This window comes from Fringilla coelebs, assembly GCF_963513975.1.
Source record: "Fringilla coelebs genome assembly, chromosome: 4".
NCBI classification, from domain to species: Eukaryota; Metazoa; Chordata; class Aves; order Passeriformes; family Fringillidae; genus Fringilla; species Fringilla coelebs.
In genome coordinates this window covers 51,928,872-51,942,564 of record NC_140032.1, presented here as the reverse complement: position 1 = coordinate 51,942,564, position 13,693 = coordinate 51,928,872, and the positions used below count along the sequence as shown (strand labels likewise).

General features: G+C 43.1%; 1 protein-coding gene across 2 annotated transcripts in view; it reads left to right on the top strand.

The window, feature by feature from the left end:
• GRID2 (glutamate ionotropic receptor delta type subunit 2) overlaps positions 1–5,662 on the top strand; it is a gene marked incomplete at its 5' end in the record, with an annotated part of 671,475 nt that extends 665,813 nt beyond the window's left edge. For both annotated transcript variants that reach the window (XM_084203835.1, XM_084203834.1), the window contains 2 exons: positions 242–482; positions 4,565–5,662. In XM_084203835.1, the coding sequence (XP_084059961.1) occupies positions 242–482; positions 4,565–4,987 (664 nt within the window). In that variant the 3' untranslated portion in view covers positions 4,988–5,662. The remainder of the gene's footprint in view (positions 1–241; positions 483–4,564) is intronic.
• Between the last annotated feature and the right edge of the window lie 8,031 nt (positions 5,663–13,693).

Here is a 13,693-nt window from a genome sequence, read left to right as displayed (position 1 = left end):
GAAAGAGAGATTTGAGTGTGCCTTGCTGTATCTGGAGTGGAACATAGATATCCATATGCTCAACCTAACAGGCAAGCCCACACCCAAGCTTTCTTTTCTGGCTGAATCAGTCTGTGCAGGTTCATCTGCTGCTTGGCCTCTCATGGCATGTGGGGAGGTTGCAGGCAGTCAGATTTACACCCTCGTGCTCTCAGGTGCTGCTGCCCCACTGTAACCCCTGCCTCTGTGCTTTCTCCCCAAGGATTTTGGAGCTGCAGCAGAATGGTGACATGGACGTACTGAAGCATAAGTGGTGGCCGAAGAACGGTCAGTGTGATCTTTACTCATCTGTGGATACCAAACAGAAAGGAGGTGCCCTGGACATAAAAAGTTTTGCAGGTGTTTTCTGCATCCTCGCTGCAGGGATTGTCCTATCCTGTTTCATTGCAATGTTGGAAACGTGGTGGAATAAAAGGAAAGGCTCCCGGGTTCCATCAAAAGAGGTATTAGACCCTCCATTTCTCCTGGGGAATTTTCATGCACCCTAAAGATTGCTGCCTTGTCTTTATAGCAGTAGAGAGGGTGGGGAATCAAGTTCAGAGATGCTTCATTAGCTCATTTTTTAACATAAATTATGTTCCTCAAAATCTTTCCAGCTATTCTTTCTAGAAAAGCTTGAATAAAAATAAATGTATATTGATGATGTATAAATATGCAACTATTCTGAGTAAAACACAATTGTTACTTGTAGAATAGTACATTATTAATACATCAATATTCAGTTCATTGTTCCCATTGGTGACAGCTAATTCTCACTAGGTGTCTTGGCTTCTTCTTGAAAAATACGTCCCCAAAGCTCAGTGGCTGAGTCTTTTAAAATACATTTGCAAAATTTGCCCCTTAAATCAGCTGTTAGCTTCTTGAATAAGCTTGTCCCCCTTTTCAGAAACATTAAGCTCTTGAGACTCCCATGAACTTCAGTTTTTTTTATTTCATCTGAAGTCCAGGGAAGCAAGACTACATTAGATTTTTCAGGTTCAGGCCAGACAAATTTTTGAAACCTAGTACAGGCTTGTTTCAGAAAATCTTGTACAGATGCCACAGAGAAATATGCTATTTTACACCTGAGATGAGTTTGCTTCTACACCTGCATGTGTAATGCTTTCCTTCCTGTGGTAATCTAACTGTCCCTCTACCAGCCATCTGAGCCTTGTGCAATTTTGCACCAAATTACTTGTATTCATAATTAAGTTTTTACCGCTACAAAATGCTAAAAAGAAATTAGGGACAAAATTATTTATTAAAATATCCTTGGAAGCAACACCCAAACCTGAACCTAAATAAGAGCATTAATGTATCACTATCAAAAATACCTTTTCTGTCTGTGTAGCTTAGGCACATCTGTGTAGCTTGTGGGGTATTGATGTTAATTTGTGTGCAGTGGTCTTGCCTTCTCTGCAGTTTCTCCATTGTGTTTATTCCTGCTAATCTAATGCTGTCTAATCAGGCAGGATTCATTACACCACCTAATTAGACAACATTGGCACTGATGTTAAAATACATTTAATCTTTTCTTGCCTGTTTTAATTCCCAAGCTTTTTTTTTTCTTTTTTCTTTGTTTCTTTTTCTTTTCTTTTTTGTTCAAGATCTGGACCGGACCATTATTAAAAGGAAAAAAAAAAAGGAATCTCTAGAATTTAAATTGGGTTTCTCAGGAATGGAAACCATGTAGTTTCACCTGGTAAATTATTTTAAAACACTAAAATTTACTTGATTGTTGTTTACCCAAAGATTCAGAACTTAACACTTTATATTTATCTGGTGCAAAACATGAAAATCAGTAACAAAGGAAAAGAAAAAAACGCCAACACAGATATTTTACACAAGTATAAATTTTTATATTTCAATTTTCAAGTGCTGAGAAATTCAAGTGTGTACTTTCCACAAATGGTATAATTTGGCCTCCTTGATCTTTATTATATGGTCATTAGCTTAGCATTTAAACACTCATCTCAACATTAAATTGAAAAGCTTGGCTCAAAACTGAGTTTAACGTGGACGTACGTGCTGAATGTCCCCATTATCCTGGATGTGGGGGTCATTCAGCAAAGAAATACATCTTAACTAACTTTCTTAAAATTCATTTTAGCTTCCATGAAATCCATTGGCTCTTCCAGGCCACTAGTCCAGAATCGGGGGTCAGATTGGGCCAGTTTGTGGTCAGCAAGCCAACCCTTTTTCCTGGTGGCTGCCATCTTGTGCTCCAGAATGCAAGCATTTATACTGAAAAAAAATTGTCTAATGGTTGCGAAGATAACATTTCGGTCGCGTGCCAGAAGTAACCCATTCACTGATGTCTGCCTGAGTCTGCAGACAGCCTTAAACAGTAGCTCTGAGAGAAGTATGAACCGCCCCAGTAATCTCAATGGGATGTTGACTCTGAAGCCTGATGATAATTTAAATGTGAAAACTGCTGAATATTTCACTACTGATCACACAAGAGAGAAGAGGAAAGATCATATTATGGAGATATGCACAATCTTACTGTGAGTGGGTCTCATTTTGGTGTATCGATTGGGTGGAGATTGGGTTGTGGGCTAAGCATGGGAGATTATCACCGCTTATATCTTTTCACTGGTCTGACCCTAGCCCCAAATGCATCTCTGTAAAAGAAAGAGGACTATTTTGAGTTACTCTTAGAGGCTCAGAAACGATGAAATTCCAATCTTTTCCCGATTGGCACTTTAAATTACAAAGTATTTGTATGTTTGTTTTTTTTCAAAATTAAAAACAAACAAACAAAAAACAAACCAGAAAAAAAAAAGGAAATATTTAGGACTGTCCCTCAGAGACATAGTCATGACTTGCACACGCTAATCGAGCCTCTGTATATTAGCTTCTGATGTGGCCCCAGTTCTCCTGCATCCATATGCAGCTCCAAATTTTTTGAGGAGATAGCGTTTGGTGAATGCGTTTGGATTTGATGTCACCTGTGTGGTTGTTATGTGCATCCATGTCTATGTCCACCTGTGAATAAACGATAGACAGAAAGCTAAGTCCGAGGAATGAGCACTGCATTTTTTCCTTCCCGTGATGAGCTCAAACCAAAGCCCTTGTGGTCAGTGATCATCCAGTCCCTGGGAGATCCCTGATGCCCTGTTCCCTTCCCCTTTTTCCCTGGTTTGTCTCCCTGTCCCTGCCCTGTCCCCTGGAGGGGAGCTGGCCTCTCAGTCTCCTTGCAGTCGGGCTCTTGTTCGGCGTGGTGCCAGCACAAATGTTCAGTGATCCGTTCTGCTAAGTAGATGAACTCCTGCAGTTTGTTCTAGGTGTGGACTGAGTGCTTGACTTCATTCCTAGAGAAAGGAGGGATCTCAAGCCCATTCGGTATACTAGGAGTCTTGCCATTGATTCAGGGAGCTCTGGATCAAGCCAGTCAATGAATTTCAGTAATCAAGGCTGGAAGTCATCAGTGCACATCTATCGGCTGCCTAATTATCCTCTGTGAGGTCCTAGAGTGTGAGATATTTCTAGTGGCCTGGAAGAGCCAGTAAATTTCACAGAGATTAAGGTAAATTTTAAGGTTAGTTGAAATTGATTTTTGTTCCGAATGAGCTGCACTACTTAGACTGAGGGAATATCCCTGTCCGTGTGTACTTAATGCTGCTTTGAATTAAGCTTTGCAGTTCAGCAGAAATATGTATGTACAACACAGGTGATTTATTGGGTCACCTAGGGCTTTCTCCTCTTTTTTTAACTTCTATGCATTTAAATTCTCAAGTATAACAAACAAACCTGTTTAATTGCATTCTCTGGGAAGAGAGATTTAAGAAGGAAAAGGGACAGAGGTAAGAGAAGCGATGATATATTATAATAAATACATCAGGCTGCCTTCTCTTCTCACCCACAAAAGTATAATTCCATCAGAATAGATGGAATTGCTTCTTTGTAGGTGAGGAGATAATTAATCCCTCTGTTGGCATTGTAATTTAAAATTGCCTGGTGTACTCCTTTCTGTTCGATGTCAATGAGTCACCAGTGCTTGGGTTTTTTTCTCTGTATGTTCAGCTTTTCTATACCACAATTTACATTATAAAGGCAAAAAGGAACCTGAGAAGTTTCTAGCCCTTCCTTAAACCCTGAGAGGATGACAAAGATGGCAACCTGATCCCTCAGAGCCTCCCATGTTGACATCCAAATTTAGTTCTCATGGCAGAGTTGAAGAACTGGCATCATTCCAGGCATTTGAGATTATGCAGTTTACTTTCATTCAGCTGTTGCTAGTCTAACCCACCTAGCTCCGAGCTTGCCTTTTCCTGAAAACCTACCAGAGCTGCTTTGAGTTTTGTTGTTTGGATCCAGGGTTTGAAGGTAGCTGTGGTGTAAGGGTCTGCCTCGGTTTGGCTTTGCCCACCTGGCTTCAGGCGATGGGGAAGCTCACTGGTGACACTCAGGACACCATCAGCCAAGAGCCAGCTCTAGTCAGTTGTGCCTTGTGCTCCCCGAGCAGTGCTGATCACCCTGTGAAACTTCAGCCCAGCACAAATGGCGATGGTGAGTGGTGCCTCTTGTTTTTCTCATTCCCCAGGACGACAAGGAGATCGACCTGGAGCACCTCCACAGGCGCGTGAACAGCCTCTGCACAGACGACGACAGTCCCCATAAACAGTTCTCCACCTCATCGATTGACTTGACCCCGCTGGACATTGACACTTTACCCACACGTCAGGCACTGGAGCAAATCAGTGACTTCAGGAACACTCACATCACCACAACCACCTTCATACCAGAGCAGATCCAGACTCTGAGCCGCACACTGTCTGCTAAAGCCGCCTCGGGATTCTCCTTCGGCAGCGTGCCCGAGCACCGAACTGGCCCTTTCAGGCACAGGGCACCCAACGGGGGCTTTTTCAGAAGCCCCATCAAAACAATGTCATCTATCCCTTACCAACCAACTCCCACCCTGGGCCTGAATATCGGTAGCGACCCTGACCGAGGCACCTCCATCTGAGCATCAGAATGAGTTTCTTCACTGTTTCTTATTTAGGACTCCCTTTGCAAGGAGCAGCTGTAATATTGTGGGACTAACATGGATGTAACCTTTCTTCTTTTCCTTATTTTTTGGTTTTGAGGGTTGTGGTTTGGGTTGGTTGGTTTTTTGGGTTTTTTTTGGGTTTTTTTATTTGTTTGAGGGTTATTTTCTCTTCAGGGGTTGTTTTGGGGTTTTTTCCTTTATTTTATTTAAGAATCAGAATTAGTAGTAGCAACTCTTCCTCCTCCTCTTCTCTGCTTTCACAGTCTGGTCTCTTCTGCCTCCCCTTATTCTCTGTACTACTTGAATCACTTATTCTTCAGTTTATCACCATGTTAGGTTTTGGTTACTTCAGGCTTTTCATATACTTTAAATATAGGATACAAGCAGCGATTCATGCATAGGAAAACCCTGAGGATTACTTTACAGAAGGGCATTCGCTCCTCCTCCCCCACTGCCTTTTTTTACTATAATTGCAATAACTGAAGTATTTTTCATGTACTCTGCTGCATCCAGTCAGCTCTCCACTGCTGTGCGTCCTTTTAACTGTGGACCAAAGGCAAACCCTGCAGTTTGAAAAATGGAAAATAAAAAAAAAAAAAAGGCAAAAAGACAAAAAAAAAAAAAAAAAAAAAAAGGGGAAAAAAAAAGAAAGGAAAACAAAGTTTAAAGATCATTCAGGCCCCATAATATAAGAATGCAATTTTGTAGGATTACAAAAAGCCATTACTATGCCAGTAAAGACTACAGTTAAATCTACTTTTGCACTGCAACAGTGCATATGACCTTTATGTGATTGTACAGTGTTAAAAGTTTTTCTTATGTACAGTAAACTGTATCATATGGCCGAAGCCTCTGTTGTGTTAAATAAATTAGTATCTCATACACATATATATACATATATACACACATGTATGTGTGTGTGTATATATATATACACACATGTATATATAGCTATAAAATGGCAGCCGTTGCTATTGCAATTCGTTTAATAAAGCTTTAGTAAAAATGTGTTGTATACAAGAGAGATGTACAGTGCAGGGTGTCTTTTCATTTAGAAAAGACAGGTTGCTTTAACATTATTCTGACTTGCATTGTTTGCCAACAGAGCATATTTTATACTTTTCTATTAGAGCATCCAGGGCAATTTAACATTTGTACCTAGATGTAACTCCTTTGGTTAGGTTTTGCATTGGCTTTTGAGCATTCTATAAGGCTCATCTTGATAATTTTCCTTTTAATTAACTAAACAAATAGAACTCTCTCTTAGGTACACCATGTTCATGAACAACTGATATAGCTCTAGAGCAGTTAACATGGATCAAAGGTCAATAAATCCTTTTCCAAGTCAGCACAGTTAATCAATACAATAATGGCGTGAGTGGAGGAAAAAAAAAAGCCCTCAAGATACACAGATGTGGCCTTAATTATAATCACGTATTGTTCTAAGGGGAAAAAAAATGAACAGGCACCCAGTTTAACCCTTTCTATGTTAAGTTAGATTTAGAGGAGCTATGTATTTTTTACATTAGTGCCAACTGTATAAAGCAAGAAAAAGAACAGCAGTGAGAGCAAAACCGGCGCCCACTTTGGCACCAGCTTTTTCAAGTAACACTGTTACCTGTTAGAAACGTAGGAAGAGCTTTCAATTTGTAATCCTTAAACTAAAAATGCGGTTAAGTAGAAAGCAAGCAGTTTATCCTGTGAGTTTTTTTGGTTTGGTTTTCTTTTTAATGCAACCATACACTTATTTTAATCTAACTCATTCTTTGGCTAAGATTAATAGGAATCAGCCTATGTGATTTGCTTTAGGATAAATTAAAAGGTATATTCTTCAGATCTATTCTATTTTGATGCTAATTCTGTTCTGGGGGAGCATCTTGTACTGTCACTGTTTTTTGTACTAAATCTTCAAATATTGTCTACTGTGTAAGGCAGAACGAATTCTTATCGTGCAAAAGGCCATTTTGTTTCCAGGGCAGCAAGTGTCTAAAAGCATGCACAACTTGCTTCCCCCTTGTAACATTCATGAACTCATCCACACTTCTGAGTAAAAGAAAAAAGAGAAAAGAAAAAAAAAAAAAAAAGAAAATTTCTTTCCAACAAGCTACGTAGGGACATACCAGATGTTGCAGTGATTTTAGCTATTAAAAAACCTGTTAACCATGTACGATATTTAAAATAGGCCTATTTTGATGTGTTGCCTATTATAAAGATACACAAAACACTTTTTGGAGGCCTCAGTTACAAGTGGCAGAGCTTTCTGTGTATAATTTGTCTAAATAATTTGTCTAATAAAATTGTTTTCTAAACTTGTGTTTCCTCCTGTGCAATTGCTGAGTCCTGTGGGATTTTCAGCCTGTGGCAAGTCAATGTATTCGTGGATTTGCTGCACTGCTACTGAAGGGTTTTAGCCCATGGAGATGGGATGAGCTCCTCAGGCTGCTGGAGTCAGCTCAGTGAAGAGCACCTATGGAAAACACCGAGGTTTACTGTGTTTATCAATGTCAGGCTTAGATTTCAGAGAGCATTTACAAACAGCATTTTGGAGAATAAGTTTAGAGCTCCTTAGCACTGACACGTACAGGACATCATGTTTAGAAACACTGCATCCCACCTTCATCTGTTTTAGTATAATGTAGGAGTTTTTTCTTGGAGCATGGCCTTTATTTTTATAGAAACACTTTTTGCCATCTTTATTTGCACAGAGGTTAATTTTCTCTGGTACTGGACAGATATTGCCTGAAACAAAAGTTTTAGGGTGAGAGAAGGTAGGCTATATTTCAATCATGATGGCTTTCTCAGTCTCTCTCTAAGTTTCATTAACATTTTAAACTAATGACCTAGTCATTAGCAAGCTGTGCTGCAATAACATCAGCCATGGCAATTTAACTTGCAGTATCCAAAGTTTATCTCCTGCCTTTTTACATTCAGTGTGTTTTATTCACTTAAATAATATTCCTGACCTGTTAAAAGTTTCTATTAAGCTTAGCAGGCATTCAGGGGATCATCCACCTAAACAGAGGCAACATTATATTCCCAAAGAGGAAAGACATTTTAAGATCTGGGTTTACTTCTCATTACCCTACTTTGATCTGATTAGACATAAATTATATTTATCTTCCCCTGAATCAGGGACTGGGTCCCTGACACACTCACAGACCCACCTCTCTAGAGCCAGGTCGTTTTACATATATGACAGATGGGTCGCATCATGGTGAACCCTACATGACACTTCCCTTTCTTTACAACAAATTCCAGGGAAGTGATAGTGTTAAAGACTGTCAAGAGTTTCTGCTGCAGTAGCTCCACTGGAGATACAAGCCAGCTGTTTATAAAGATGAGTTGTTTGCATGGTATCTGCAGTTATATGACCTTTTTGAGATACCAGCTACAAACAAAAAGTGAATAGTGGAAGAAAACATGTTTATCTGATTTCAAAGAATCACCTAGAAAGATGTTTCTATTGACCAGCAGCGAATACCTGGAGATAAATAGTTCTGCTGAGCCAACCAAATGAATGATTGCAGCCCTGAGGGACACAGCTGCAGCATGACCAGTGCCAAAGTCCCCTGTGTCTTTCTCTTGACTTCACCAAAAAAAGTGCTAGGATTGTTTCCCTGAACAAACCAGATTTTTCAGAGTATCTTTTTCTCTTTCTTTCCTACTTACATAGGATGCTATGAATTGATGAGAAGATCCTTTCTGTGAACACTTATGGGGTCATTGCAGCTTACTGGAGTTTAACTTTTTGGAGGATGCCCCCAAAAAGCTTAATTTCTTAACTCTGCTCAAAGCTGATGACATGAAAAGTAAACCAGCTTCCTTTGTGCATGCTCATGGCTTAGTTAACAAAATAAAAATAGTCTCCAAAACAACAAAGGGATCACACCAACACAGCCCTGCTTTAACCATTTTTCTCTCAATACTAATTAATGTTTCCTCTTCACTCTGCAGAGCTGTTTTGAAATAAAGGTCAAAACCAAGGCTCTCCCCCTTAATCTTTTTGATAGACACTGGGACATGAACACATGATGCTGTCATATCAACAGCAATGGGCTACTGTGAAGACATCATCACAATCTATCAGGTTGTTATATCTCACCCAAGGCATCATTCATGAGGTCGGAAATAGAAGTCTCCAAAAGAAGGTCAGAGCAGGGGAAGTGATTCATAGCTTAACAAATTCCTAAACATAAAAATTTTACCAATGCCCCAAAATTTCAGGAACCAGGAGCTTAATTTAGAAAGAAAATACTTTTCAAGAGGTGTAGTTATAAAAATAAATATACTACCTGTCATAACTTACAAAATCTGTGCCCCCCCAGCCCCATGCATCACAGCAGTGTAATACTCTGTGCATACTACAGAATCTATTTCTGCAACATTGGTCAAAAGAAAAAAAAATCACAGCTGGAAAACTGAACTGTTGAGTCATTAATTACTGGGTCACACCAGTTCACTGCTGTAAGGGGAAAAACAAATCTTTCTGGGATCAATAACTGCCACACCAGTGGAAACAGACAGCTACCTGCAGCCCAGCAAGCACAGGACAATTCTCCACCATGACATCACAGCTCAGTGCTTCTGTAGCTAATTATGCCTACCAGCACTCATAAGGCAAACATTTCTTTCAGTGCATGATAATTTTTCCCCTTTCTTAAACAAAAGTAAACATTTGTGTCCCATTCTTTGTTCTTAGGGGGTGATGCACCAACACAAGATGGGATAAGGGAGTGCTGCACAGTGCCAAAACAAAAGTTAGCATCTTTATTTGCAAATCCAGCTATCATCCATTAAAAGGCTGACCCTCCAAATCAAAATAAAGAGCTAAAAGGCAAGCCCATGACTTAACTAAAGGTTTTGGGGATGCATGAGACAGTCTTCAAGTTCCTGAAGTAACCACCCAGCTGCAGGTGCTTCCCTAGGTAGGTCTTCCGGCCCCTGCAGCATCTGATGTGGCAGTAAAGTAAAAAAGCTGCCTGGGGTTTGTGTGGCCAGATTTTGGCCGGGGAAGGGGGGGAGCAGGTAGTGCTGTGAGGATGGATTCTGTGAGAAGCTGCCTGAAGCTTCCTCCATGTCCAAGAGACCCCATGACAGCCAGCTCCAAGAGGGACCTGCCACTGCACAAGAATACTAATGGTGTTAGTGCCCCAGGGATAACAGAGTTAATAAGGGGGAAATGTTCCTGCCCAGGAGAAATTGCCACTGGGTGAGAGGGTGAGAATGGGTGAGAGAAACAGCCCTGCAGACCCCCAGTCAGGCAGAAAAAGGGGGAGGAGATGCTCCAGCCACTGGAGCAGAGATTCCCCTGCAGCTGCAGCCAGTGGTGATGCCCATGGTGAGGCAGCTGTGTCCCTGCAGCCCAAGGAATTTCAAGGTGCAGAGCAGAGATCCACCTGCAGCCCATGGAGAAAAGCAGAGCAAATGAATGCCCAAAGGAATGCTGTGGGAAGCACATGCTTGCCCTGAGGAGGAAGAAGCAGCAGAGACAGTGTGTCATGAGCTGGCCCAACCCCTATTCTTGGTCCCTCTGGGCTACTGAAGGAAAGGTAGGGAAAGGTAGGGATGGTAGGGAAAATCAGGAGTAAAGTTAAGCCCAGGAATAAAGGAGGGGTGAAGGGAAGACATTTTAAGATTGGGGTTTACTTCTCATTATGCTACTTTGATCTGATTGGACATAAATTATATTTATCTTCCCCTGAGTCAAGCCTGTTTCGCCAACAATGGCAATGTGTGAGGGATTTCCCCTGTTCTTATCCCAGCCCATGAGCCTTTCATTATATTTTCTCTCTCCTGTCCAGCTGAGGAAGGGGAGGGATGGAGCAGCTTTGGTGGGCACCCAGCACCCGGGCAGGTACAGCCTCTGCGAGGTGCAGCAGGCAGGTTTGCTTTCACAGCCCCCCAAGGTAAGCACCCAGTGCCGGGCTCTGGCACTGCTCTCTCTGCTTCAGCTGTTTGTCTGCACCCCGCTCCACCTCCACTGGGACCCAGCACCAGAGCCCTGGTGGGCTGTGGAGAACAGGAGGAGAAAGGAAACAAGGATTTATTTCATGGCAAAAATCTCTCCAGACACACATGCCTAATTTGAGGGTTCACACCTGGTGTCCCAATAGGTCAGCTGAGCTTTGCCTGACTTCTCCCTCCTTGTGGGGCTGCAGCAGCAGCGGCAGCACCTTTGATACAAAGGGGGGAGTGTCCCGGTCCACCAGGCTGGTACTCCTGGACTGGAAATATCATACCCTCCTTCTACATATAGGAAAATACTCCACACGAATCTAATTGTTGTTGCCACTCAAAGAAGGACTCAGAAGTGTCACTTATTCCCCTAGATTGCAGAGGGACCCTCTTCTCCCACTCGGCACAAGCATTTTTACTGGGAGGGAGAAGGTGGTAAATATTATACAACTGCTAGAAATTAAAAAGCATGGCTAGGGAAAAAAAAAAAAAATCACCACCACTTTTTTTGTGGGTTGTGTATTACATTTGCTGCACTCTGCCAGTCTTGCTCATGTCCCTGTCAAGTGCCAGGGGAAAAAAAAAGGAGGAGCAGGCAGATCTGTGAGTGCATTGTAGCCCTGCCACCGCTGGTAAGCTTGCCTTCCTCCCCCACTGGCCAGGGACATGCTTCTTCACACACACAGTGGGGAGGTCTTGTTTGGTTTTGAATATTCCCTGGATATGAATATTCACCGTGGACCACAGTAAGAGTAATCACAGCTGACCCATGTTGTTACTAATTAATTCTTTTGCTTACACATGGAGAATGGGAGAAAGAAAGCAAATACTGTGAACAAAGCTAATAATGAGGTTACTTGCTACTCCTTCTATCTGACACGTTTTTTAGGAATGGTCTCTGCAGCGTGACAGCAAACACAGCAAGAAATTGATGCAGTGTAACAGGAAAGCAAGTTACTTTATGAAACAGTGCTCAGGCAACACTGGAATGGTTTGTCTTGCTCTAACTTTTACAGACCTTTCTGAATCATATCTGCTGTTGTTTGGATTGGTTTTATATCTCCCCAGGTTTAGAAGACTGCAGATGAAGTTTTCTTACCTCCTCCCTGCCAACAAAACAGAATTCCACAAACCCCTTTATATGATTCAAAAATGTCCTGTCAGCCCATCTACACAATACACAAAGTAGAGCTGATATGGGACACAGGGACACTTTGTTTTTCTTACATCAAGATAAAAGATAGGTAGAAGTAGAGGGGATACACCTGGAAATGTGACTTTTGAAAGACACATTTATTGTCTTCAATAAATATCACCACGGTCTTCACTTTTTAAGACTTTCTACATTGTCTGACAAATGTAGGTCTATCCATATGTATATTAAGTCTGCTGTGTCTTATATGTGTTGTTCAAAAAAAGAAAACATATCCATAAATATTCCTAAACATTTTTTCCATAAGTATTGACACATAAAACAGCTTTTCCTTCCAAAACTTACAGCCAGTGAATTATTACTCATGGCATTACAGACAGAGGGCTTATTATCCACAGCACACAGTAATTCACTGGAATGTACAAATAGAAGTTAACCCGGAGCAGTCGCACGAATTTCTGTTTCACGGGGTGAAGCCTCGTGAGGAAGTGGCGGGAGTGGTGCATTTGCGTGCAGATCTCCATCCACTGCCACACACTTCATCTTCCTCAGTTAATGGTGGGCGCTTGCAAAAAACAAAACAAAACAGAAAAAATAAAATAAAATAAAATAAAATAAAATAAAATAAAATAAAATAAAATAAAATAAAATAAAATAAAATAAAATAAAATAAAATAAAATAAAATAAAATAAAATAATAAAATAGGGACGTACGGCGGGGGAACAGTGTTGTTGCTGTTGGGAAGCGCAGCGGAGCCTCGCTGAAGGAGCGGCGCTGCCGGGCGGCTGTAGCGGCGGGCCCGGCCCTGCGCTGCCCGGCGCCGCCCGGGCGATGGCGCTGCGGCACCGCCTCCGGCTCCCTCACGGCGGCGGCGGCGGCCGGTCCGCGCTCGGTGCCGTTGGTGCCTCGACGGGACCGGCGGCTCTTGTCCCCGAAAAGTGCCCCGGGGGCGCCGGCAGTGGCCTTGCGGCTCTCCCTCGCCAGGCGCTCGCCATCCCCCCTCACGGGGCCGCCGTTCCGGGGCAGGGGAGGGGGGAGCGCGGAGCCGGGCGCGGCCGCGGTGGTCCCGCGGCGGCCGGGGAGCGCCATTTCCCGGGAAACGGGGCGGGCCGCGCCGCTATGCCGCCGGGATAATGGCGGGGGCCAGCGCCCTGTCACCTCTTGTGTGCGCTTTCCAAAGAGGAGCCCGGGCGTGGCGAATGGGACACAGACCGCCATTGTGCCGGCGACACTTTAATCGCCCACACCTACAATATTCAACCTGCTGCCGGCAGCGGGGCAGCGCCGGGGCGCACGCCCCACCCGAGGGGACCGGGTGGTGGCCTCGCCGCCGTGTCACCAGGGCGAGGCTTTTGGGGGCACCTTCAGTGCCGTGGTGAGAGCTCGGCCAGCCCGGCTGCTCGGCCGTGCCCACCGAGCCCCACCAGAGCAGGAGCCCCGAGCCTGGGGGACCCGTGTGGCTGGGAGCGGTGTGTCCGTGTGTCCTTTCCGGGCGGCTGTGGCAGGGCACTCCAGGACCCGCGGAGGCACCAGGGTTTTGTTCAGCAAAGCAGCCTTGGCTGAACATTGCTTG